The 27,939-nt window shown below is 44.6% G+C and overlaps 1 protein-coding gene across 3 annotated transcripts in view; it reads left to right on the plus strand.

Moving 5' to 3' along the window:
* Trim9 (tripartite motif containing 9) overlaps positions 1-26,072 on the plus strand; it is a 109,372-nt gene extending 83,300 nt beyond the window's left edge. Inside the window, exons 7-10 of one of the 3 annotated variants that reach the window (XM_052185711.1) lie at positions 2,142-2,280; positions 19,373-19,676; positions 22,166-22,328; positions 24,187-26,072. In XM_052185711.1, the coding sequence (XP_052041671.1) occupies positions 2,142-2,280; positions 19,373-19,676; positions 22,166-22,328; positions 24,187-24,249 (669 nt within the window). In that variant the 3' untranslated portion in view covers positions 24,250-26,072. Of the gene's footprint in view, positions 1-2,141; positions 2,281-2,813; positions 3,948-19,372; positions 19,677-22,165; positions 22,329-24,186 lie in introns of those variants that run through there. The other 2 variants (XM_052185714.1, XM_052185713.1) reach the window with 2 other exon arrangements.
* The last annotated feature ends 1,867 nt before the right edge of the window (positions 26,073-27,939 follow it).

Raw genomic sequence — 27,939 nt, forward strand, 5'->3', positions numbered from 1 at the left:
CTACATTCTCCTCAAGATGCTCTCCCTTGATCGAGTCCCTCCCTTCTTTACATGTGTGCGGACTGGCATGGAAAATCAAATTTCTTCCTGTCCAAAAATAAGAGTCTTGTGGGTTGCATGTCTGTCTGCATGCCTTTGTGCTTTTGCGTGTGTGCATGTGAGTGCATGTGTGTGTGTGTGTATGTGTGTGTGTGTGTGTGTGTGTGTGTGTGTGTGTGTCAGTCTGGTCAGTGTCTTCCACTTTTGCCCCTTCAGCTCTTGTTTCGTGTTCTTGGCCTTTTTTTTTTTATTACTGTTTTTTTTTTCTTTTCTCCTTGTTTTCCCCATTCCCTGGAACAGCTGCACCATCGTCACCATGTCTGGAAATCATCTCAGGCTCCTTCCCTTCCAAGGGCTCCCGTTGTTCTGCTGCCTGCCTACCACCGTGCTGAGCACTTCCCTGTCTGTCTCTTCATCTCCACATCTTTTCTGATAGTCAGGCCCAGATTTCTACCTGTGGAGAATTTTCCACTTTGATGCTTTGACCTCAGGGACCTACGGGAACAAAAACTGTATTGTAATACGATTCATTAAGTAATTCACGTGCACCAATGTCCAGAATCTCTGAATGCAATCGTGTCGTATGCAGGTTTTCCTAACTGCTGCTGGTCCAGGACCACAGCAGAAAGCTGCCTCTTTAGCGCTGTGTTTTCAATGTAGATGTTCCCACCCATTACATCAGCCTTACCTTTGCTAAGTGTGGGGCTGAGGGGGAAAGCAAGTCCCCAGTCTGCGTGGAAAGTGCATTATGGGAGACTTTATTTTAAGCCTTTAAAATGTCATTCTGCCTTCCTCCCCCTTCCCACCATACCGTGGTGCGAACGTCTATGCCAACGGCCGGCTTTGAGTATAATCCTTGTGTCAGTTGGAAACACAGCATACAGACTAACCTCTTGTTTTTATGTTTTTCAAAAAATGTGTTTTACAAGCCACACAGTTGGATAAAGGTGTTGCATTCTCTATAAGCAATAACCTTAGCCACACACTCCCAATCATGGCTTTTTAAATCCTAGCTGCTGATCACGATTAAGCTACTGAGACCTTTTAAACTATAATAACTACATATATAAAGTTAGATTGCCCTCATGCCCATCTTGAAAAGTAGGTATTAACATCCCTGATTTAGAGATTAGGTGACTGAGGCTCTAAGCGATAGATTAAGCAGCCCAATAACTCATAGATTCAAGTCTGGATATCAAAGCTGTGCTCCTAACTTGATTCCCTGGTGATTATAAAGAATGATGAAGGAAATACAGACCCCGTGTGGGAATCCCTGCCAATTAAAGTATGAGTCCTCAGGATTGCTTTCAAATGGCTAAAGCCTGCCTAGGTGACGGTAATTATTTTTCCTATGGCTGGTTATATATGAGACCTTGGCTCATAGTTGTCTAAGATGGCTAGAGGAAAAAGAGATGAAAGAAAGAGTTAACATATGTTAACTGTTTGCGGTACAGTTTGTGGTGTTTGTGGGTGCAGGGTAATGACTCTGAACAGCAGCTCAGCTAATGTTGACTAAGAAAGTTCTAATGAAAGTAGCAGCTGCAGTCCCGGAAGCATAGAGGCACCTGCCTATCGGGAGACACAAATAGCAAAGAGCCTGCTAATATGTAAAGAAATCAGAGGAACCTTTGAGGAATTCACTGCTCAGCTGACAGAGGCAGTAGAAAGAATGGTCCCTAGTTCTGAGTCAAAAGATACTCTTTTAAAGCAACTGGTCTTTGAGAATGCTACACACCCACTTGTCAGTCTCCTCTGAGGACATTTTAAAAATCTGGAAATATTTTTGATTTTATTAAAGCTTGTGCTGGGGTCGCTCCCTTACAAGGTCAGACCACTGCTCAGTATCTTACTAATAAAGGAAAGGAAAAAATGTAACCAGGTATGGTTACATGGCCCACAGATGCTATTCACCAGAGGCGCCTGGACATTTCAGTAAACAGTATCCCAGTAGAGCAAGGCTGTGAACCATCTCTTCGGGGAGCGCAACTTGCCCACTGTAGCTCTTCCTGCATGGCGTCTGCCACCTAACCACTGAACATCACTCCCACCATGTTCCTCACGAGACGACTCACCTTTAATGGTGTCTTGTTTTCTGTTGACAGGAAGTGTATGTTGGCAAAGAAACAATGTGCACAGTGGACGGTCTTCACTTCAATAGCACATACAATGCTCGAGTTAAGGCCTTCAACAAAACAGGAGTCAGCCCCTACAGCAAGACACTGGTCCTCCAGACGTCTGAGGGTAAGGCCCTTCAGCAGTATCCCTCAGAGCGGGAACTACGCGGCGTCTAACGTGGCTGGCAGCCTGGAGGTAACCCCGTCAGTACCACATCCCTCAAGTTTTTCCATGACTTGCACTGCTCCGGCCCCAGAGCCACTGTGTCCCTCTCCTGCCTTTAGAAGGCCCGTGAGATGTGGATGTGAGCAAAACAGAGACCCCACATCAGCAGCTCCAGTGGCTTCCTTTGCTAACACTCTAAGCTACAGTGGAAGAAGCTGACCGTGCAAGCCTGAATGTGCCCCCGGTGTCTGAGATGGAGGTTCGTAGGCTCTAGAGCAGGCTCCCCTTCTCCACCAAGCCACACAGTGGCCACTTTTGCCCAAATGAGTCTCCGTGTTTTTGTAGCTCCTGCTTGCCCCAACGGGGCTGGAATTTAGAGTCTTTCCACTGTAGATCTGTGTGACGTGAACATGTGTCCGGTGGGTGTGGGGTGCTAGAGCCTGTTGACCACTTCTGGCTTAACCAGCTCGGACTGCTTCCTTTCCTACCCAAAGCCCAGGCCTTCAGCACCGGGACTGAGACTTCCTGTGGGCACCAAACAGGAAGAGACCAGCAACTCTGCTTTACCTCGTCATGTGGGTCTTTGCCAGTCCCTCCAGGGGTGGTTAGGCTGTCTAGTGCCGCTGTACGACATTGTCTCTCTAGAGGATATATGGTTCTTGGCTGTACGATAAATATTCTGGTCATTGGAGACAATCTGTCTAGAAGAAGGTTTGCATCCAATGGCCTGGGATAACCTCTGAAGCATTAATGTTTTTTTATTTTACAAGCAGCGGGAGCCCATGAGACAAAACCTATGAAGGGTATGTGTGGCTGGTGCCAAAGCATTTTGAGACTTTTGGGTGTTGTTTTACTCGTGGATTAAATCATCTCCTACCCCACTGGCATCCGCCACAGCTAATCTCTGATGTCGTCTTTGTTCAAATTCAAGACGTTAGTTAAAAGAACTGTGGCGGCTTCTCCTACCTTTCCACAAACCTCAGCATGTGTCATTCACCCCAAACATGCTTCACATGGTTCAAAACAAGCACAACTCTGAATCCCACAGCAAGGGCGAAAGACCCACAGCGGGACGCAGTGCTTTGCGGGGAGTGGTCTTAAGTCTAAGCGAAGCAATTCAAGGATGAGGTTTGTTAAGGATGAGACACTCACATGACCTGTACCCACAGAGACCACAGTGGCACGACCTCTAGCTCTTTCCCCAGACTTAACATTTTCGTACCTTCCTTCTGGGATGACCTACCAGCTTGAGAGCTGTCACCACATTTCCTGAAATAACCATTTTAATGCTAAGGGCCTCCAAGAGTTCTTTCTAAAAGCACCGCAGAAGGCCCAGATGGTGCTGGCCACACTGCCCCAGTGTGCTGGAGGTGGTTTGATGAGCCGGGAAGTGATCCGAAGCAGGGCAGGGGAGGCTGTGGCAGTGGCACTGATATCTGTCGCCAGAACCACACAGAAACTGTTTCTCTTCGAACTAGATTATAGAATGCAGATTACCACGCTCAAATCAGCTACTAACGACCTGAGCGCTTCTGTCTGTCCTTTCACCCCACAGGAAGGTGACATTTCTTAGTCTCTTTTCAATGTTCACAAGATACCGCTGTCTATTAGTAGTTACAGGATGTGGACCTGCGACCCCTGGTACCACAGTTACAGAACTGGGGGTCATTTTCTAAATGAAACTAATGGACCACGTTCTCTGCGAACAAAGAAACTGTCTTGTAGACATCCATTCCTCCATGAATTTTATATAGCATATTATATTATGTGCATATATATATATATATAAGATATGTATGTGACTATGAGTCCCCCTAACCATCATGTAGATATATCAGTGTTGTCTGTTACTGCCCAGAAGTGATTCACTCATGATGAAATAAAGTTCACACACATTCTTTCTCCACACTTTGGTTTGTTCTATTTGTTCTCCCTCATTTAAGTAGTGACACAAGATTTAGGAAGTGAGGGGACACGTAGCAAATTGTCAGTTCAAAGACTTGATCAATCTGTTATAATGGAGAAAGCCTGTCTCATTATATCCTTTTCGGTTTCCTAAAAGTCACTGAGAAGTCTGTTGCATTTACTCTTTCTCCTGTTATTTCTACAGTTTCTGGAAAGCTCACTTTGGGGTTTCTCATTGTTGTTTTGCTGGGCTGGGTGGGTGGTTTGTTCTAGCTCTTGTTTTGTCTTTCACATTCTCCTTAGCAACGATCAACATCTTTCCAAACTTCAGAATAACAGGTCTGTATCTCAGAAGGGCACATTTCATACATGACAGCAAGTTCAAGCTAATGGCATACATGAAGTATGTGTTTAAGTCACTTGTCACTAATACTGTGTCACAAAACCCACAGGTGACATTACACAGGGGGAGGGGGGGGGTCAAATGTGTGCATTGTTGTGAATTCTGATCATTTCTGTCTGTCTATCAGAGAGCATTTAATAAGTGGGTACAGTGATACACAGTGGGTAGGAAGTGTAGAGCCCCTGTTCCATTGCTGGGTGGAGCTTACAGGCTAGTAAGGGAGATGGGTCTTAAAGAAACAGATGCATAGCTACAAAGGAAAGACAACACATACATGAGAAGATTGGTCCAAATACACAATAATTGAAGCCAATAGAAAATGCAGTATTACATAGGTTCAGGTTAGGTTACTCCACCAAATGCAGGGTTCTGGGGATGTGTCCAGGATAGACATGAATGAGACCAGACCCAGATCCCAACCAAACTCTCCTGAAGAAATATAAACAAAAGCAACTATGAATGTTAATGAAATGGCTGAGACAGGGTAGCCCAGCAGGGGGAGGGGCTTGCCTTCTGTCTGAGTACCTGAGTTCAATCTTCAGGACCCATACCTAGGAAAGAACCAGCTTGGGAAAGTTGCCCTCTGTCCACACAGGCATGTGAGTGGCTCTCCCACAGCATATGCAAGTAATTCAATAAGTAAATAAATAAAAGACAAAATTTGTGAAGTATTTTAATGACATGTTACAAGAAGGCTCGTACACTTGGTTGTTTATGTTTGCTGTTGTTTTTTAATTAACTCATCAAAAAGCTCTCCTGACTAAGCACTGCCTTTGAAGCCATCTGCAAAGAGTCCTGAAGCTATTATGTAACGAGGCCTTCTTAACACACCCTGTTCTGAGGCTCATTCTGTGTGACAGACTGTACCCTGACCAAAAGTACTCAGGCAAGGCTGAGAACTGATGAGGAACTTCCTGTTTATTTTCCTGTGATTTCCCTCTGCCTGCCTGAGCCTGCTTGTCTGTCATAATCTGGAGAGACTGAGGTGTAGCAGACTGAGGTGTAGCGCAGGTGATAACCCTGGAGCTGTGAGCTCGCTGTAAGGAAGGGTTTCCTGGGACTCTGCTCTGCTGAGCCTCCCAAGGCTGGGGAACTCTTCAGTGTTCATGCCTGGCAGTCTTCCAGAGGAGGTGGTGCTGACCCTTGAGCAAAGTATAGGATTAAGACCTCTACACAAAGCCTCCTCTTTATCTCTAGTCTCTGCAGAAGGTTCATCTGGACAGGTTCGTGGGCATAGAACTAATTCTGGGCGTTTTTTTTGCGGCCCTTGACCTGTGTTTCCAAATTGCTTTCCAGATAGACTGTATACCTGGAGCATGTGGATCATTACTGATTAGTGTATCACCCTAATTCTTCTATCTTAAGGTTTAATTTAAAATAATAGATAGTCACTTCTAAAAAATAAAAATGCTTCTAAAAGAATTTGGCCATATGTGTTCATAGAATCACTACCATGATTATTCCATGCCTAATAGCCACATGAAATAAGCTACAACACATTGCATGGGGGGGGGGGGGTACAAGATCTAAGGAAGTGGGAGAGGACTTCCTAGAAAAGATGTAGTGGGAGAGAAATCCAAGCAGACTGAACTGTTTTACATGAGGCAAAAACCTCTGAAATATACTTTGACAGCAACAGGAAACTTGATCATTCCAAAGCTCCAACCAGCCGAGAATCTCGGTCATGCCAGAAACCAACTTAACCCCATATTCACAGGGATAACATGAAGTACCGCACTCTCCTTTACTCTGGGGGCCTCACTGCTCCTTTGCACACTCCCTGGCAGCTTGCTGAGATCTGTGTGTGGCACTGCTCCTCTTTAAGCTGTCTGCCCTTTAGTCTAGAATGCCATCTGTGGTTAGCATGGGGAAAAGATACAAAGTCCAGGCTCATTGGTTCCTACGAGCCCAGTCTGCATGGACGCATTGACTCATTGCTATGACCCCTAGAAGCCACATTAGAGAAAAGGCTAGGAGCCAGGCATGGTAGCCCACACCTTCTAGGTGGGAAGGCAGAAGAATCAAGGGATAGGAGAAAGGATCTTCTTTGGCCACAAGGAGAGTTAAGTGAGCGCTACATGAAATCATATATATATGTATATATGTATATAAATATATATACATGAGAAAAGGAGATGGGAAATTGTTGTTACAGAAGTTGAAGCTGTATTGAGGGCATTGAGCAAGGAGGAAGCTAACCAGAAGAGGGGAAAAAAGGCACGCCCCCACAGATCCAGAGTGCCTTCTATGAAATTTTTAAAAAATATGTAGTGCATTTTGGAAAGAGTTCCATCTAAAGCATTTAAAAGTCAGCAGGTTCCCCAAATCCCCCAGTGGATGTCGAGCATATTCCAGAAGGCTTTGTAGAATCACACCACGAAGTAAGTACAAACAAACCCACCAGAAACCTTCACCTTAGACTTTACTTCATTTTATGCCAAGCTGCTGAGAACCTCCCTCATTGTCCATCGAAAACTCTCCATGAAGAATGACAATACTTTGTGGATAGTGAAATATAATAGAGAAATCATATAAAAACTATTTATTATGGGGCTGGGAGGTGGCTTAGCTGGTAAGCCATGCATTGAACAAGCATAAAGACCTGGACCAGGTTCCCAGCACCCACATAAAGAACAGCACAAAGTGGCACATGCCTGTAAGCCTGACACAGGAAGGCAAACATGAGGGTCTCTCGGACTCGCTGGCCAGCCAGCTAAGCCCATTAATGATCCGGGTTCATTAAGAAATCTTGTCTGAAAATGTAAACAACATGCTCACCTCTACATGCTTGTACATACATGTACACTACATGCACACACATTTGGTGCATTTTACTATAAATTCATATATTTAAAAAAAAAAAAAAAACTACCCACCCCCATGGCAGTTAGACTGCAGTGTACACTGCATCTCTGTGCCTGTCACTGATGTCTAGATCCGGCGAGTGTGCGCGAGTGAGCATGCACATACACACACAGAGCTTGCTTTGCTGAGGCAACAGACCTCATGCACCTAATATATTATTAGTCTTCTACTGTTGTAACAAGTGGCCATAAAATTAATTGTGTAAAACAGCACACATGATCTCCTTACACTTCTTGAGATCAGAATCCTACTGGGCTAAGAATGAGGCATCAGCAGAACTGGGTTCCTTTAGGACAGTCTAGAAAAGGATCTATTTTCTTGTAATTTCTAGCTTCCAGCACCCACCTGGCTTTCTTGGCTCAAGGCATTTTCCTCTATCTTAAGATCTAGCAGCACAGCATCTTCTAGCCTCCTTCCGACTCTGCCTTCCTTACATAAGATCCCTTGTGATAACTGTGGTCCCACGTGGGCAGCCCAAGATAGTCTCCACATATCAAGAATCTTAACAGAATAGCTGCAAAGTCCTTTTCCCTCTGAAGGGTAACCCATCAGGGATTCGAATGTGGGTACTTTTGGGTGGACCACTAATCCAGCTACTGCGCATATGCGGAAGCAGTTGTCCTACCCCATTTAGGGCAGCTTAGCTCTGAGAAGTGAAGTAACACTTCAGGCCCAGCTACTGCGCATATGCGGAAGCAGTTGTCCTACCCCATTTAGGGCAGCTCAGCTCTGAGAAGTGAAGTAACACTTCAGGCCCAGCTCTTTCAGACACAGTGGCACAGCACACTATGGTGATGAAGTTTGCCTTTGCCTGGGAAAGAGAAAAACGTCTACCCTGAGTCCGCCTGGTGTGTGACCGCATCCTTGCAATGTGAAGCTGCTTATAATGTTGCCTTGTCTGCTCCCCTAGCCAGAAACAGGATGCTGATGTTTCCAGAGTCAAAGATGACTCTTGTTGAAAAGAATATAGCCTCTTTGCTTTAAGAAGATGTAGAAGTGGCTTCATTTCCAGCATATCTAAACCCTGCAGCCAGGCATCTCTGCACATCCCCCATCCCCCATCCCCCATCCCCACCCCCATCCCCCACCCCCATCCCCCATCCCAGGCGAGTACTTAGCCTAAAGCAGTGGCTCTCCACCTCCCTTACCCTTTAATACTTCATGTTGTGGTGACCACAACCACAACATTATTTTGTTACCACTTCATAACTGTAATTTTGCTACTGTATATCTGATAGGCAGGAAGTCTGACTCACCACCCCTGTGAAACGTTTGTTGAAGCCTGCAAAGGGGTCACAACCTACAGGTTAAGAGCCCCGGCCTAAGGAGGCCCTTCTCCCCGGGTGTTGCTAGGGATATTCTAGGCAGGAGGTGACAGTCACTGACTGGCAAAGGGAAAGAATGTCAAGGATCAATGAGATCCTCTAAAGCTTCTGCACATGAGGTCTGGGCCTTGAAGCCAATGTAGACTGAAACCATCACAAAACTATTGATTAATAGAAGCTTCCCAGCCCTCTAGATCTCATCTCCGAAAGGCAAGCAGAGAGAAAGAAATGAGGGATGTGAGAGAGCCTCATTTTACCCAAGGCTGTACAGTCTATCCAGCACTTCCACAAAGTGTGGGCCCTGGGCACCAAGGAAAAGATTCTGAAGAATCCCGGGTGGAATGCCCACAGTAGCCTTCCTCCCAGAGTGTGCCTGAGCAGACGTTCTGCCTCATGCTGTCCTTTCCATGGTAGTAGCTTCTCCTCCCACACAGCAAAGGAAACCACCCTGAAATATTGAATCTGCCTCCATCCATCTGAACAGAAAATGGCCTCAGGTACCCATGTCTAGAATCCCTTTGTGAATATAATGTAGATGAGCCTAAGGACTTCTTTTTAAAACCCTAGTATACTGAGATTTTCCCCCATCCCATTAAAGTTGTAAGGAAGAGACCCCTCAGGTGAACAGTGTGTCAAGGGACATCACAGTCACCTACTCTTGTGGCCAGCACCCCAGGGGATAGTGAAACATTTGCCTTTCAGTTCCTCACCACTGCCATCCAGTGACCAACCCTATTTAGAGAATAAAAGGTTCATCCTCAATACGGTACAGGGTCTATGGTTGGTGCTGAATTGTCCCCTTAGTCCCAGATGCCCTCTTATGTCATTAGAATACACCCTATGACCCATGGCATGGGCTTTGCCTTTCTGTACACTTCTAAGACATCAAAAAAGCAAAATCAAAAACAAAACAAAGCAAAAGAATACAAAACCCAGCTTTGTCATTCTCCATTTTATCCGCTAGGAACTTGCCACTCTGCCTCCAGTCCTGCCACGGCTGAGCATGAGACTTAGAGGTATTCCTGCCTTTCTGGGCTTCAGTTCTCTTATACGTAAAGCCACAGAACTCTGAAGTTCCTTCAATTAGTGCTTCAGTGTCTTTATCGTCAGTCTGGCCGGAAGCACTGTTACTGTATACGGAATGCAGGTCGGAGGCCAGTCCCACGTGCCTCCTGCAAGGTCTTGGTGGGTCTAAACGTTATGTCTATAATACTAAATACTCTGCACTAAATTAAATCTTTGGGAAACTATCATATATGGAAAAACAAGTATCCTGTGGATATGTTTTTTTTCCATGCCTCTACTTTGTTTTGCCTGGCTCAGAACATCCCAGCCTTTCCAAAAAGTAACTTAATTAGAACATTCATTCCTAGGACAAAATCCTCAAGGTAGGTAAATTGTATTTGACCAAATTTGGATAAATTTTACACATAAAAAGAGAGAAAGATAGGGATACATTTCAGAGCCCAGAAGAAACAAATATTTTATCCCTTTAATTTTGACATGTGGCATCTCAAGAAGTTTCCTAAAATTTTTCATGAGACTGAGTTGGATCTACAGGCCTCTATGTTGATCTAGAGAAATGTGCTCTTCTGTCCTTTGGGATTGTGTGTATCTAATTAAAGTGTAAGAACTATCAGGTCTCCTGATGAGAGTTGCTTACAAATAATTCTATGACGTTCTTCTAAATTAGAATGGAAGATTGGGCAAGGCAGTACACAGCCATCCTCAGGATGCCAGGATTCTTTTTAAAGGGGTTTTCAAAACAGGCTTGTTTCTTACCCCTCGACAGCAATTACCGCCACTCTTAAGAAGCTTGAGATGCCACCTTTTGTTATAAATTACACACCTGCTGGACATAATTGTGACTTCACATTCCTGCTTGGTCGTTGGGGAAAACCCCTCCTTCTCCATGCTCCTCCTTGTTTTTTTTTTTTGTTTTTTGTTTTTTGTTTTTTTTTTGTTTTTTTAAGTCTTCCCAAGGAGAGCAGAGCATCTCACAGCTGGCTGGCGCTGCAGCAGAGCTCATCACTGTCATGCTCCTGCAGCAGCTCCCTGTGGTATCTCTTGTTTGCTGTACTCTGAAAACGCATTTCTCCTCCTTAGACTATGCCCCAATGGCTGCTCAGCTTCAAAGCTGTGCCTGCCAGACAGGAAGACACCCAGGGCTTCCCCGGGACACAGAGGAAGATGAATTAGTGAGCAGCATTGCATAAGAAGCTTCACTTGTTCCCTTTGAGTCCCCAAAATAGCACATTAAAGCTTGCAATTCATCAGGCTGGAGAGACAGCCAGTGCTTAAGAGCACTTGTTGCCCTGGCAGAGGACCCCAGTTCCATTCTGAGAACCCATTTTAGGCTGCTCACAACGACCTGGAACTCGTTTCATGGGATCCAAATTCCGTGTTTTAGCCTCTGTGGGTATTTTCACACATGGTATACAAACAAACACTTTTTAAAGATGGAATAATTTTCACATACAAATTATTCTACATCTTCTAATACTTAATTTTTAAGTTTTCAAACATTAAGAAATCTTTAATACTCTGTTCATATTAGAATAAAAGAAATACCACACCCAAAAGTATAATACTTATTAATAATAATTGACACATTTTTTATAGTCAGTTCCCCTGCCAGCTTCATGTTACTCAACTACTAAATTCTAAAGCATTATCCAGAACATGATAATTATTCAGTACATGTCGAATAGTGAAAAAATAAAAGAGAAAAATATAAATAGGGCATACAACTTGGATATTTTCTTCTTGATCCCAGAAGTCAGCGAAGACCATAAGTGGTCCCCAGTAGATCTTTGTTTTGGTAAATCTTGATTGCTTCCTTAGAGCAGAGCCCCTGCCATTAGCTGAGTCACCATCCCAGAACCCAGTAGGAAGGGAAAGAAGCCCAGGGAAGGACAGGAAGCCATCAGTCCTGACAGAGCTGATGGACAGTGTGAAGGGACACATTTGCGTTGGAATGCAGTTCTCATCCTGGACTTACCAATATGAGTGGGTGGGGCTGAGGGGATGACTCAGTTAGTAAGGTGCTTACCCTGGAAGTACCTGACTCGATCCTGAACCCAAGTTTAAAGAAGAAAAACAAAGCTGGGTGACAGTGCCTGAAATTCCAGCACTGAGGAGAGAGAGAAGACAAGGGGAACTGTCTCAGGCTGGCTAGAGTAGCCTGATGGGCAGGAAACTCCGAGTCATTGAGAGACCTTGTTTCAAAACATAAGGTGGATAGGGGCTGAGGAACATCTGTAGTTGCCCTCTGGCCTGTGTACATGCACACACATAAACATGTGAGCACACTGCCTCTCCCCAAGTGAGTGCAGTCTCCACCTTCAGCCCTGTGGACAGTGCTCTGTCCATCTTTCCCACTAAACTGCTCTTACTCAGTAAAGTCCAGTCAGGCAGGACAACAGATGCCCATGCTGAGACAGTAGCAATGTCCTAGGATGCCCCTGTCTTTCTCTAGTGGTTGTCAGATAAAAATGGTGATTATTACCACAAATGTTAGCTTCCTATCCGGTATTCCAGAAAACACAACTAAAAGCCTCGTTCTTCCTTGTCTTGGCAATAGTTAACAGCCAAGGAGCCTTCTCTGACGGCTACTGAGATCAATAGTTGTGCCTGAAAGAGAGGGTGAGGAAACTGGCTGTGCTTTCTCCCCGCATCCCACAGTACAACACGGAAAACACACTCAGGTAGTTGTATGTGTATTCGATGTGCATTAAAGATGCTTTGGCTAAACCAGGAGATGATAATACTGTTCTCAATCTCAACATGAACTTGTCCAGAGGAGCATGACCAGAAAGACAATCCATATGTTAAAAAGTGGTTATAAATATCTGTTTAGCTCAGAGCTGGAATGATTTAATGGGGTTTGATGACTGACATCAAATCCTTGCAGGACTAGTGGTCTCTTTCATTTGGCCCTGGCTAGTACCCAGTGAGAGGAACCCAAAGTGAGTTATATCCATGGCATAAAATCAATAACTCCAAATACAAGGTGCTGACTAGAGATTTGTCCTCCAGGGGACTTCATAGGAACCTTCATGGTTCCTCCTAGATGTTTCTAAGTATCTAACCACCAAGACTACTACAGTGTAAAATCATTATAAACAGTCTAAATGCCTGTAGACAACTGACCAAACACAGGAGTGCCCATAAGAGGGAGAGCACTGGAGGGAGGATCGCCTGTTAGTCTGACTGGAATTGGGTAGAAATTATCTTTTCTTCCTCCTCTAATTTGTTTGGAAAGTTCTCATAGCAAGGTAGGTTTGATTTTGTATGGTTTTTTTTTTTTTTTTTTTTTTTTGCTTCATTTTGCTTGGGGAAAAATGGGGTAAGAGCCCATCTGGTTGGGCATGAAAGGTCAAACACAGAGATGGAAGGGTTGGTAGACCTCTTTATCTGGGTAGACGGCAAGTTCAAGACTAAAAGAAATATATAACAATATATTATTATGGATAGGCAATCAATCAACCCACATAAAATTAGGGGTAAAACCCTGTCTTATCGCCCAGTTATTAACCCCAGGAATGTTCATGGCTATACTTAGTCTCACCTAAAAATAAAACGGGTGAGTGTTCCTCATGATAGTTTTGATCTGATCCTTAAATTATGGATATAGAGCACATCTTTCTACGGGTGTTTAGATCACTATTTGGAGATTCAATATATTCCAAAGATCACCTTTCCTTAATTTTTAAGGCACCGTGTATCTGCTATATAATGGGTTGATTGTCCCATCTGGTGAAAGAGACCTTCTTAAGCAAATTCTTGTGAATTAAAAATCATTTCCTGACATATACAGTGGCAAATGTCTTCTCAAACTCAAAAGAGCTTGTGTCTGCTGGTGGCTCTGTGGTTACATTTCAAGTCTTTTCATTAAGCTATGAGGTTAGCTTTCTTTTAAGTAAATAATATGGGGGCCAATGAGACATCTCAGCTGATATAGGGCCCTCCCACCAACTGTAACAATCTGAGTTCAGTCCCTAGAACTGTCAGGATAGTCCCTAGAATCCATATATGTGTTTACACACACATACACACACACACACAAGTAAATAGATGTGAAGAATAATGATATTATTAAGTTTATTGTATCTGAGCAAAGAAATGGCCATACAAGCCACATCACCCAAACTATATAAAGTTTAAATAGGAACCAATATATTATTATCATTCAGGATATAAAGCTTTAGCCTCATACCCTTTTCTCTGATATTTGGTTTATAGAAAAAATCAAATCTTCCCTCAGGGATAAGACTAAAGCCTGAAAAGCTAACATTAATATTGTAAGTTCAGAAATGAAAAGCCTTCCTTGCAGTATTAAAACTTGCAGTAGCCTTTCTTATAAGATTTCTAGATACACATACACATGGACACACACATGCACACACACAAACATACATACTGACACACTCATTCTCAAACACAGGCACACATGTACATACATGCACACATGCCCCCACACACACATACATACCACACATGTGTGCACACACTCACACACATACACACACACATGCACACTCACACACTCATTCTCAAACACAGGCACACATGTACACATGCCCCACACACACACACATACACACACACTGACTTGAACCTACACAGTGTTTGATCAGAAAGGGTTATGCACAAAGACAAGCTGCTAACAAGACAAAACAAATCCCAATAGTACCCACTGGTCACCAAAACAAAATTACCTTTTCAAGGAGAAAATGTTTCCTTGGGCGTCTGGAGCCTGAACTGGCATCGGTGCTTCTTGAACCTTCACTATTAACCTGAGCTTGACAGGGCTTTACGGGGCTCCAGCTGTGACCAAGCCCTCGCTTTAGTACAGTAGTGACTGGCATGGCTGCAGGCCCTCTGAAGAGAGACACTTCACACCCGTGCACCTTCCCTCTGCCCACATTCTGATCATTATTAGAGAACTTGGGTAAGTTAAATAATGCTCACAGGAGATGAGACTATTTCAGAAACAAAGAGAGGTCTTATTTCCAAGTGGCATGTCAGTCCTGTCTTCCCAGGACACTCTGCATTTCTTCCTCTATTCAAAGATCAAGTCTTAAGTGTACTAGGATTAAAATAATCTCATCCATCTAGAAATGGGAGACATGTACTGGTAGAGAAAAAGAAAACTATCCTGTGGTTTCTCAAAGTTATCATTGCCTAAATAGAAACCCTTTAAGAAACGAATGGTAAATGCACAGTAACTTGAGGAATAGCTGGAGGAAAAAGAAATGTTGAATTTCTCATCAGTGGGTAAAAGGGACCATGAGTCTCACCCAACATAGTTCACTTAACAAAGAAAACCTCCTGCATGCTTCTCTATTACTAAAAGTTATAGCAAAATAAGAAATGATTGCCAGTGGTGCTGGAATGGTTGTCTGGTCTGGGGTCCAAACCCAGTATTCTGGGAATACTGGGCCTCAGAAATACTGTTTTGCTAAGACCTGTGGGTGGTGCTTCGGGCCGGATGAGCTTTGTGTGACCGCTTGCTTAGGTCGTCTTTGGGAACCTGGCACGGGCAGCCAGCAGATTTCTGATCTCTGGTTTGCATTGATCTTACATTTAGACACAGACTCAGAAGAACAGACCCTCCCCTTTCCAGTGCCTTCGGAAAGATTGCCGCTCCGTAGAATGAGTCCTTTCTCCTCCACCCTTAATCTACAACCCAGCTTCCCCGGGAGATCCTACTTTGATTTCCGGTCCTCACCCCACCAGCTGAGCTTGCACTCTTCTTTACAGTCTCTCAATGCACCGGGTGAGCTGAGCTGCCAGATCTTTCTCTTCATCTCTGTGTCTTGGAGGCATCTCTGAAATGCCTGTGTTGTTCTTACCATCCGTGTGCGTGGTGACGGGGTGACCCACATCTGTGTCTGTGGCTTCCAATGTGAAGGGCATCTGGCTGAGGGAGCTTCCGGGCGTTCTTGTGTGTATGGTGGAACAACCCATCCCAGAGCAGTGGTCCATGTGTGGTGGGTGTTGGAATGGGATGTGGGAAGCTGTTCTCTTTGCATCAGCTGGTACCACCATGGAAAGTTTGCTCCTCATCACATGCAACAGCATAGCACGGCCCAGGCACTGGCTAAGCAGAGGCTGTGGCGGTAGTGTGGAGGTTTGTAATGGTCTGTATCCAGGAAACCAGTTGTGTCTGGGAGACTGGATCAGCGCATCCAGCCTGGAGTGGTCTGATTAAACATAGACTCAAGAGATCTTTACCAATAAAAACAAAACTAAAAGCAAAAACATGCCAGATAGCAGAATACATCCTACAAAGCAGGGAAAGCAAAAGCCTGCAGTGCATGTACTGCTAGAACTGCAGGCTTACAGCAGATCACTTTCCTAGCAAAAGGACAGGGACCACCGGTGCTAAATTAGAAACCGTTCAGTCGTGATACCTATGGCCAACGAACGATCCTAGAGTCAAAACACGTGGCCCCAGGAAGTTGCTCACCCAGATGTAACAGGGCTTATAGCTGATTCCTGGGAAGCTAGACTTTTGTTACTTTGCAGTGAGCTTTGTCTAGCAAGCGGAATCTTCAAATTCCTAAACCGCACACCCATTTGATCTCTTCAGGACTATATTGTAATCACGGACACACATGGTGCACATCTCACGTTTCCAAGTGTTTCTTTTGGGTTTTATTTTATTCCTTTGGCTCATCCCCATCCCGGAATGAAGAAGGCCACAGCATGACAGTGGAAAAAAAAGGATGCAGGGACTTCAAGCTCCCTTAAAAAGTGACATGTTTTCTTGTGTTTTACGTTTCTCCTTGTTTTTCTGTGCACTACTGGCTTTTCCACACGCTTTGTTATAGAGCCCTTCGCTTGTCTCTAATGTATCAAAATACTGTGACCGTCTTTGTAATGTACATTGTCTCAAGAATAAAGTGAAATGAAATGAAATGTGGGGTCTGGGTGTGGGCAGGTGTATTGAGTAGCCATGTTCTATCTAGTTGTATCTCACTGAATCTTAAATGTACCATGCTGTGTTTGAATTAATGGGAAAAGAGTTCAGAATGTTTGTTTTATAAACAAGACTCCAAAAGGCATGATTCATTTGAAAAAAATCTTGAAAGCCCTATTCAGATTCCACAATTTACTTCCAAACCTGAATATGAAATTTGGTTTTAAAATTCTTTCGATTCCACACTTACTGTGTTCCTACTCATACGGAGGAATCAAAAAGATAGTTCACAGAAATTAAACAAAAATCAGCCATGAGCTGGAAGAAAATGGATGTATCCCAGAATAAAGAAAGCTAAGCAAGGTGCTTCTGATATTTAAATCTGTTTACTCGGTCCTCTTTGCTAGCACGTTGCCTTCTAAGTTCTTGTAAAATCCTATCAAGTCAGCACCTTGTCCTTTCAACTGTATTAGAAATTAACTTAAAAAGGCAATACTAAATTTGGAAACAAAACAGAGCAACCTGATTCTCTCCCCCAAAGACTCACATCTCCCAGACCAACCTCAGTACCACTGGCAACTGTAGGTCACGCACCTGAGGATATTTTAAGTCTGAATCTCTTTCCTCTGCTTTGACACGGCTTCTCATCAGTAGAGCAGCCGGGTTACTGGGAAGACAAGAATAGAAAAAGTCCCACAAGAAGCGATTCCTGTCTAGCTCTAAGCCCATATTCCACCCCTACACTAGCCTTCCTCCCATTCTTCCCGTGGGAAGAGGTGCTGTAGCACAGCTATAAGCTAAGAGGGAAAAGAAATACCTTTGTTTTTATAATGCTCATGTCTTGCCACTGCTAAATGTGAGGCATCTGTTAGGCACACTGGGTCGCACTCTTCTTTATATGCGGACCATCTGCCTTCGGCTCACCCCAGCAAACATAGGGCGCATTGGTAAGCTGTTTTCACAGAGCAGACTTGTCCCTACCTGGTGATTCCTTCCACTTCTACTGGGCACGTTTGTCCTCATCTTTAAGAGAGCCCACCTCCTCAGTTTGCAAGTGTTACTATACAAAGCTGAACCAGGAAGATAATGAAAATTTAAGCCCCAGCATTTACAGTCAACTGGACAAAGCTTTTGTCAATATGTAAAAAAGATGACCTTTTTGTTTGGATACAGCACAAAAGCAATTTATACCCAGCGAAGAATATGAACATAAGAAGGGCTTTGGTTTTGGGTTTTTGTCTTTTTTTCCCATGAATCAGGCCTCTGGGGACTGTATTCAGTTGGTGCTTTCTAAACAAATGCAAATAATTTTTATCAACCCGGTTGTCGCTTCATAGCCTTGATGTGTAGTCTCTTTTTATAGGCTGCAATTTTGAGACACAATCTGCATCATACTCTCAATTAGGCAAGTATACCTGCTGTAATTGTTACCTCTGCCTGTGTGGCTGCTGTGCTCAGTTTCCTTTGCAAAATAAATGGTGGCTTTTGTCATGTCAATAAAATTCTCCAAACGTCATTCTAACTCCATTATAACTGTTTTCAATTTCTTAGAAAAACGCCTGTCGGTTTGGGTTTTTTTTGTTTGTTTGTTTCTTTCTTTTTTGTTTTTTGTTTTTTATGTTATACCTCAACCCCGTCCCCTTTTCTTCTGCATCAACGCAATCCACTCTTTCCGAGTGGGGAGTGTCAGTGGAGGCACAAGGCAGGCCTGCCCTTGTTGTGTATGCAATGTTCTCAATGGAGCCCTTGTTGATATTAGTCTATGGAAGGAAACATGCTTCTTATCAATGTCAATTTCGCTTCCTATTTCTCTCCCCCATGCCTTTCACTGGAATGACAACAGTTGACATTAAAAAGCTGTTGGCAGGTATGGAACACCATTATTCTCTTACAAAAAGCAGAGCGGAAGTGCATGTGAAGTGGCTACAGGCTCCGCACTCTCACTCCCCCAGAGAACAAAGGAATATTCTTTGTAGAAAATATGCAGCAGCTGGGGCACAGCTGTGTGTATAAAAACCTCATCTCTGCACCCAGTGTCCAAACTGCTTCTGCCATGTGTATTATGTGCCCGTTAGAAAGGGAGCAGCCTGCCCTACATTCAAGTCACCATTGCATATGAAAACTAGTTTGCGTTTCTTTGTAGCTCCAAGGCCCGTGAACAGGTACGCGAGCTGGGGCAGTTTCCAGAGCTTCTGCCTAAGCGTATTTCCTGATTTCACACAGTGTATTTTATCCCTCCTCTATTCAGGATTGTAGATCTAGCCTCCCTGCCTCAGGGTTACACAGGCACCCTAGCACACCCCTCACCCTTTATGCCTCTGGCACACTATCCTGCCAGTCGCCAGGTGAAGGGACTTGATGCCGCTTCAGTCCTGGATCAGATGGTTTGGAAGTGCAGTCTGAGCCAGGTAACCTCTGCTGAATCGGTCGTGTGTCCTCTGTCTGTTCCTGATACAGAGTATCAACTCCCAGGACGTGTCCCACCTGCTCACTTACGGTGACTCTGGCCCCACATACTTCCTTCATGCATGGCAGCATGAGAACGTGACACTGTGTGCCACAGTGCCCGGGAGCATGCTCCAATCCTGAGGCGTTACTGAAAACTCACCTCCCTTCTGTTGTTCCCAGTGGCTTGGTTTGCTTTTGACCCCGGCTCGGCACACTCCGACATCATCTTCTCCAATGACAACTTGACAGTGACGTGCAGTAGCTACGATGACCGGGTGGTGCTGGGGAAAACCGGCTTCTCCAAGGGCGTCCACTACTGGGAGCTGACCATAGATCGCTATGACAACCACCCTGATCCAGCTTTTGGTGTGGCTCGCATCGATGTGATGAAGGATATGATGTTAGGGAAGGACGACAAAGCTTGGGCAATGTATGTGGACAATAACCGGAGCTGGTTCATGCACAACAACTCGCACACCAACAGGTACCCTGCAGCCCCACCAAGCCTTCTTCATGGTGGCTTGGGTTGAAGAGGAAGAGCCTAGTCCAATAGCCTATTATAGAGACAGCATTAGGAAGCAGGACGGAAGATCTTTATTGAGTATGAGATCCTGTGCTGAGTAATCTCTTAGCTCAGTCTACTCTACTGCTTTCCACATTGCATAGAGATAGAGCTGTGCACCTTCTGCTTGGCCCTTCCTTCTTAAATTCGACCCAGGTCACAAAAGACAACCCCTGGGCATATCTATTATAGACAAATAACCCAGGATTTGAAAACCCAGACCTAGGACTTACCAGAAAAGTGTTTTGGGCCAAAGTACTTCATTTTTTTTCTGAATTCTGGTTTGTCAATTCTCCAAATTCATATAATAATATGTTTCCATGCAGGAGAGGTCTGAAGACTACATGAGATGAGATTTGCAAAAATGTCTCCCGTTGGAAGTGCCTGGAAATGGAAGCCATTGTTCTGTCATTATCAGCAATACCGCTTCTCAGAATAGAAGCCATTAACGAAACTTGGTGCTAGTGATGCCAGTCCAGATAGCGCTAGATGAGAAAGACTCACTTGGTATTGTGAGAATTAGAACACCCAGTCTGCTGAAGAAAGGGAATATAGTATCTCCTTAAGTAATACCTCCATCACCAAGATATAGAGAGTTTTAACTTAATATACCCTATAATCTCCCTTTTTATTTGTGGTCTCTTCATTGTATTTCCCTCATGGTTTCTGGGCCAAAGGTGTTTTTTGATGACACTGGTCTGTCTTAATCACCCCCAGGATACATTCTCTTTGGTGTCTCTAGGGGGAAAAAAAATCCAGTTATGTTCAGTGAGAACAAAAGAAAAGCAGGCCCAGCAGGAGAATAATGACCTCACTCTCTCAGCTTCTCCTGTCAGCTCACCACTGATGCTTTTCTAGCCAGTAGATTCCCAGAGTAGATTCTCTCTCCTGCTCCATTCATGTCTGTCTGATTGGCTGCCCCTTGAAGTGAGCACATAAAGCATTTTATATTGGTATCAAATCCAAGTGGCTACAGATAGCAGTTATCTTCAGCAATTCACAGCGGAGGGATTCTGCTACTAGCTCCCTGATACCATCACCCATGCACTGTGTTTACCTCTTGTTTCTGGAGTGAAGGGGTAAACAGGAGCACCCCCATCGCACGATGCAGAAAAGCACATTTCAGAAGCTGAACACATCTCCTTGCATGCAAACTGAATGTCACTTGCATGCTGTCACTGACAAACTTGTAAATGGCAAGATGTAGTCTGTAAGCCTGCCTGTGGCAGTGTCCAGTCTGCCTTCTGCATGCAGGAGAAGGGAGTGATGTTTATAAAGGTCTGTGCCCTGCTGAGATGGAATTCAGTTTTGCTAGATCTCACACTAAGGAGAGAAGACAGTCTGCTGATCTGTGTCTGATGGTGCTCTGTGCAACCATCAATTGCATCAGAAGGCACTGTTCTTTGTAAGATGCTATTTGTACTTGGATCCCTGGAAATAGCTGAATTCCCTGTAGTGTAATTATGTCTCGGGGAAGTATTGCCTTCAATGCTGTCATTTTACAGAGAGAATCTAATGTCTTCATTGAGAGTCAATGTGCTGAAGGATTAGCCTCTTTCCAGAGTGAGTTTCCCTGCCTCACGGGAAGCAGAAGGCTCTGAGTCCAGTACCTCATCATATGTTCTGGTTCGCCCTCAGTGCGTCTTTATTGTGACTCTCCAATTAAGTTATTTTTGCATTTAATGCTGTTAAAGTCATAATGGATATGCTAAGTGCACAGCACAGCTGATGTCTGTGGTAACAAAAAGGTTGTTTGGGCCCAGTCTTTGATATTATCATCTTCTGCTGTAGCTCAGTAGCAGAAAGTCCATTTATAACAATTCTCTCAGCAAGGCACAGTAAACAAGGGACTGTCATGAGGGGTGATTGTCTCTGCAGGGGGTGGGAATTTGGGGGAACAAAAAAATCTAAGTCATATTTTCCTATGTAGAGCATAGATACACAGAATACAAATAGTATATAGTGTATCTAAGACTTTAAGTTCTTATGTGAAAAGTGATTCTTAGAGCAAAAAATGTGTTTAAAAACAGCTGACCAAAGTGGAGAGGGGTGTAAATAGGTTACGACATTCTGGTTTGACTGGGCTTGTTGGGACAGGCCTATAGTCCCATCTTCTTGGGAGGTTGAGGCAGGAAAACTGCAAGTTTAAGGCTTGCCTAGGCTATCATGGAGGTTAAAGGCCGGCCTGAACAATTTGGTAAGACCCTGTCTCAAAATAAAAAGTAAAAAAAAAAAAAGGGCTGGGGGTAAAACCCAGTGATAGAGCTCTCGCCTACCATACACAGGGCCCTAAATTCAGTCCCCAATACCAGAAAGCAAAGGGAAAATGCAGAATGCTTCAGAGAGCCTCAAGGGGGAGATATAAGATGAAAACAAGCAGATGAGACTCCACTGTTTTCCTTTTCCCACAGAACTGAAGGAGGGATCACAAAAGGGGCCACCATCGGGGTCCTCCTCGACTTAAACAGAAAGACACTAACGTTTTTCGTCAACAATGAACAGCAAGGCCCCATAGCCTTTGAGAACGTGGAGGGCCTGTTCTTTCCTGCAGTCAGCCTGAACAGGAATGTGCAGGTAAGTCCTGGGCCCAGGACTAAGGCCTTGCTCAGGATGCTGCTTCAAAGTCTGCCCAGGGGCAGTAAAATCCCTCCCTGCCCCCAGCTCTAAGAGGGAAGCTGATACAAGGCCCAGAGTGAGACACACTGCAGCCTCCTTCCCATGTGCCTGCCACAGTCTAGTTAGCCACCCAAAGGAGACAGAAACCTTCTCTACTCTGTCTATTTATCCTTTGCTCTAGTTTCATCTCTAAGTAGAATTGAATGACTTCAACAGACTGGCCACTGAGATGACTCCTACCAGGAACCAGGAATGCCCAAGAAAAGCAAATGTTAGACACTTGTCAGAAGTTGGAGCTGCTTCTTGTTACTCATTTTGCAGTGCGCGGCAGGCTGGAAGCAGTAGGCCTGCCTTCTAGTTACTCGGCAGCTTCCTGTAGAGACAGACAGAACAACAGGTCCTTTTTACCCCTTTATTCAACAGATATCTGCAGGGATCCTTTAACATGCCAGGCTCTCCTGTCAATATTTGCTATCCATCAGTGGGAGAGAAAAAAACAGATACAAATCTTACCTTTCTGAAGCTTATATTCTAGTTACAGATAATAACCATGTTATTTATAAGGAACGTTAGAGGGTCAGAGTATGGGAAACGGGTCAACCATGCTGAGGCTATGCTAACTCAACAGCCACAGGCTTAAGCAGGTGGTCTTATTATAGTTGCTGCTTATCTGAGTTCTGAAGGAGGGAAGGCAGCAGGCCGTGTGGAGATTCCCAAACAGAAGGCAAAGCCAGACTTAGACTTTTCTAAGGCAGCTTTTGAGTGGGCAGAGAATGCTGGGCCAGGGAGCAGTACAGAGAGGGTTCACAGCACGCTAGGATGTGGACGATGCCCTGCTAACCACTGTTAGAATCCAGGGCGTCACTGCCCTCCTGAGTTGGGCCTCTCATTACCCAATGTAAACCTCACTAGCCTTGAAATAGGACTTGAGAGTCAAACACCATAGAGAGTCCATGCCCTAGCTACAGCCACAGTCTTGAAAACTCTTTTAAGATGATTATCGTCTATGAGTAGATGTAGTTAAACTGCTTATAACCCAACGGCCCGTGCTTTCTAGTTTCCTGCAAGTAGGCGGGGTTGTCTGAGGGGCTGGAATCTTAATTCTTCAGAGATCAGCCTGCACATCAGAAGATAGGAAACCTTAAAGTTCTTTAGAAGTCAATCTAAGGAAAACCTCATTCCAATTTGTCCAACTTTCCAGCCATCTCCCTTCCAAAGCCTATTATACCAGTCATGCTTCGGGGTTTCTGAGAATGTTCTAGTGCCTTTAGAAAGACTCTTGATGGAGGTGGTACAGACAAGAAGGTAGAAACAGTCATGTTTATGAAATGCGTCTAGTGCTTCCCATAACTCTCCACCATAGTTTGAGGTAGTCTAGAAATTGCTGAAATAGCATAAGTGCCCATATTTCTTCCCACTCTAAAGCCTTTCATGCAATCCCAGAGAGTCGTGTGTACAGTTAGAACTCATGGACAAGCTAATCTGGTCTCTATCTACAGACTTGGCAGTGATCACTGTGTGTAGGCAAAAGGCTTCACTCCCTGCAGAGAGCACCCTGACTTCAGCCGTAAGAAATGCAGTCACCCAGAACCTTTAACAAAAACAAGTGGGTATTGTATATCCTGGGTTTGGAGGCCCACCATGGTGGCCAGGCTTTTATCACAGCGAGGCTCATGCTAGAAGGCCCTGTGATGTCCTCTAGGATGGATGTTCAAGAGAAGTGATCAGGCCCTTGTTGAACTGAGGGCACACAACCCACGCTGGTGAGGCAAGGGTAAACATGGTGCCCTGTGTAGCTCACAGTCTCTTTCCCCAGGTCACGCTTCACACCGGGCTTCCGGTCCCCGACTTCTACTCCAGCAGAGCTTCCATAGCCTAAGGGTGTGCTGTGGAGGCACTAGCTGTCCCTGGGAAGGACAGCCTGGAGCCAGCAGCCTCGGCGGACAGAGTCAGAGAAGAATGAGAACAGCTGGTCCTCAGCCACCTCCACCCTTAAAGGCTCCGCCCTTTCCCATCAGCCTCTCTGCATCACTGAACCCAGGCTCCCTTCCTCGCCACCCAGAAACTTGCAGCCCACTGTTCCCCTTTATTCCCACTTCCACGGGTTGTTTTTCTTTAATTTAGTGGCTTTTTGTTGTTGTTGTTGTTTGCTTTTTGTTTTAATGTAGGTTGAATTAATTTTAATTCTTTTCTGATTATGTTTTGGTGACTTACCTATCTACCTGGCACGGCCAGAAGAAATTCTCCTGGAAACTTTTTTTCTTAAGCTTTTGGACAACGATGTTCTAGGAGAGCAGATAGGAAAGAAACCAAATTTAGAATTTGCCATTTGACTCCTAGAATGTTCTTGCCCTGATTCTTGTCAAACAATGTTAGCTCTTTGTGGCTACTTCTTAGAAGGTGGTCAGAGTGCACTTGGGGTCCAGAAGTCTTACCACACCCTGAAGCACAAATGCATCAGCTACACTGGCCCCCAGCAGGGTATGGACCTTTCAAACAGGCTCTAGGCACTGGGAAAACCAGGAGATTCAATGATTTGATTTATTTGACTATTACAAGTTTTTAATTAAGAACTACTATGGACCAGGCACTGTTCAGGACACTAGAATGCTGTGTTCATGAACAGCCTGTCTTCCTGGAACCTATATTCTTATGTAATAAAGCAACAAATAACTTCAAGTTGTTCTAAGTAAGGAAACACATCAGAGAAGGTGTCACTGACAAACCCCGAGATTGATGCTGAACCCACACACTCTGGCCGTCACACCAGATGAGAATCAACCCAATGCTTTCGCCACCGCACTATCTCAACTATGGTCTCTGCTGTCACTCACCACAGAGCCCTTCCTTGGCAGAATTGATGTCAGCATTGTTACTCATTAGTGCTGTGGTCATAACAAGCCTTAAAAAATCGAATGTTAAAACAAAACCCGAAATGACCAGAAGGTGCAGGACCCAGTCACAACCCTGGGCCTGCTAAGTTTCAAGCCACAACATTTACATCCTCAGGACAAACACGCCATCTCCACGTGTACTCTGTGCCTGTCACAAGTGAGACTCCATCGCTCACTGCTGTCACAGCTTGACATTCTAAAGAAGCTCAAATCGGGTTTGGAGAAGTGTAAGTATGGCTGTCATTTCTGGCACAACCACACTTACGACTGACTCCTCACGGAGTAGACACCCTTCAGATGTTTCCATTAGACACGAACTTTTAGAGAATGTAGGACCTGTATGGGGGGGGGACCTCTGATTAGTTGTGTAAATACTTTCCACTGAGCCGAGAACCCACTAGAATAACAGTAAATGACAGAGAAGGGATGGGGGAGCTGGCAGGGCTTCGACTAAAAGTGATCTATGTAGATAGCTCCTTCTCTGCTCGAGTGCTTCCTTTAGATCATCACTGTCTTCGTGGTCTTCTAGTTAGAACCTAATTTATTGAATGGGTGCTATCCTGTCTGTGTCTGTCTCGGGTTGCTGTAACTACAGAACACTGTTGTGAGACCATACTAGTTTGATCTTTCATTGTTCCAATGAGACTTCATGGCTGGGCCGCTAGTTACTCTTTATTAAATCCACCCCCCAGGTTAGAGTTCTAGTGACTTGTAACAAATAGTTTACACTGAACTACAACTATAGATGCATACAACTACTGTACTAGAATAAAGAGGTCATTCGTGGTATGCCAATAAAGCGTTTTGATGAGAGGAAAAAAAAGGTCTCTGGAGAAGTTCTTTCTAAGTTTGCACACATCTGGGGACACAATTCACCTCCCCTGGGCAGTGTAAGGAAGTGCCAGTGTAAAGCCCCCAGAGATCTTGGAGGAGCCCACCCTTTGCCCATTTCCTTGAAAGCACGCATCTGCTCTGGGTTTTACACATGCCCCAGCCGGCCTTGGTATGAAGTGTGCTCATGTGGAATACTTTGGCGTGTGCCTCCAAACACTGAGATTTCTCAAATGGCCACAAACTTGTGCTGCAGAATAAAATAGTGTCCCTGGCGCCCATGACTTTTTTAAGTGGTTAGACAACACAGTTATTTCCATGTAACTGTGACATCACTGATCACCTTGCATCATTATTAACCCTGTTCAGTGAACTATCATCCTTGCTCTTCTGAAAAGAAAAGCAGGAGTCAAAGTGATTTCTCAGTCAGTGAAGTGCCTGAGTGAGTCCTGTCCCCAGAACCCAACTAAAAGTAGGCAGACACGGTGGCTTATCAGTGTCTGATAAGTGTCTACTCCCCTGAGTAGGGGAGGTAGAGATAGGAGCGTCCCCGAGGGCTTAGCCTGCTTTGACGTTCTAAGAGAATCAAAGACCCCATCTCAAAAAAAGAAAAAAATACAGCTGGATGCTCCCTGCAAAATGATTCCTGAAGCTGTTCTCTGGTCTCCATTCAGATATATACACATGTGTACGTGCACCTGCACACATATGCACATACACACATGTGTGAACACACACACACTCTCTCTCTCTCTCTCATACACACACTCTCTCACACACATACACGCACAGACACACACTCTCTCTCACACACACACATACACACACACACACACACACACACATACACACACACACACACACACACACGCACGCACGCACACACGCACACACACACACTGAGGATTGGGAGGATGGGGAGATTATGAAAGTCACTGGTCTGAGTTAGTTTCGCAGAGCAGCATGAGGCGCCCAGCCAGCAGCTGTGGCCTTTGGTCCATTTAGTTTCTGCCTGACTTTTCCTTGCTCCCTCGTAGGGGACCTTTTCCCCGCTTCTTTTACTCATCCCCTCCATCCCTGCGAGGCTTTCTTCTCCTCACTACTTAATGACACCCATTTCTTCTCTGGTGCTAAGGTTAATGGACTTTCTCTTCCCAGTGTTTTCTCACAGGAATGACAAAGTGACTTGCTAGAAATCATCCTATTTTCCAGAAATGGTGTCCTTTCTTCTGCCTCCAATGTATATGTTTATCTTTCATCCACATACTCAATTCACAGAAGTAGAAGAGGGGGGGTCACTATTGTATCCAGATTTCTGATTAGAATATAGAGGACAATACATTTTCAGATCACATGTCTTAACAGACTTCATGGACACTGAGGACAACTGAAGACATTTCTCAGGTATGCACTGCAGCTGTTCCTGTCATGCCTGGGACTTAGTCACAGATCTTGTAGTGAATCATCCTAGCGTTGACTACTGAGGTCTTTTGTGTATCTGAAGATCTAGCTTCTGGGGATAGCCATGTTCTTCGAGTGCTGAATATGGCTGAGCAATACAAGTACCTGGGAAAACAGCACCCAGGCCTTTTGATTTGAGACGTCACCACTCTTCTGTGCTAAGGGACACTGAAAATACATGCGGTTTGTTTCTCTGGGTGGGGAGAGGTGAGGGTGAGGGGACCAAAGTTCTGTCAAATTTTTTTTCTAAAATTAGATGTCATGGAATCAGAGAGCGACAAACTTGTTCAAGCACGTCACTGTCTGAGGAGCAGTGAGGATGTACACTCTGGGGGAGAATCGTTAGGGCCTAGGGGTATCACTCCATCAGTAAGTGTGCCCCT

This window comes from Apodemus sylvaticus, chromosome 6 (assembly GCF_947179515.1).
Source record: "Apodemus sylvaticus chromosome 6, mApoSyl1.1, whole genome shotgun sequence".
NCBI classification, from domain to species: domain Eukaryota; kingdom Metazoa; phylum Chordata; class Mammalia; order Rodentia; family Muridae; genus Apodemus; species Apodemus sylvaticus.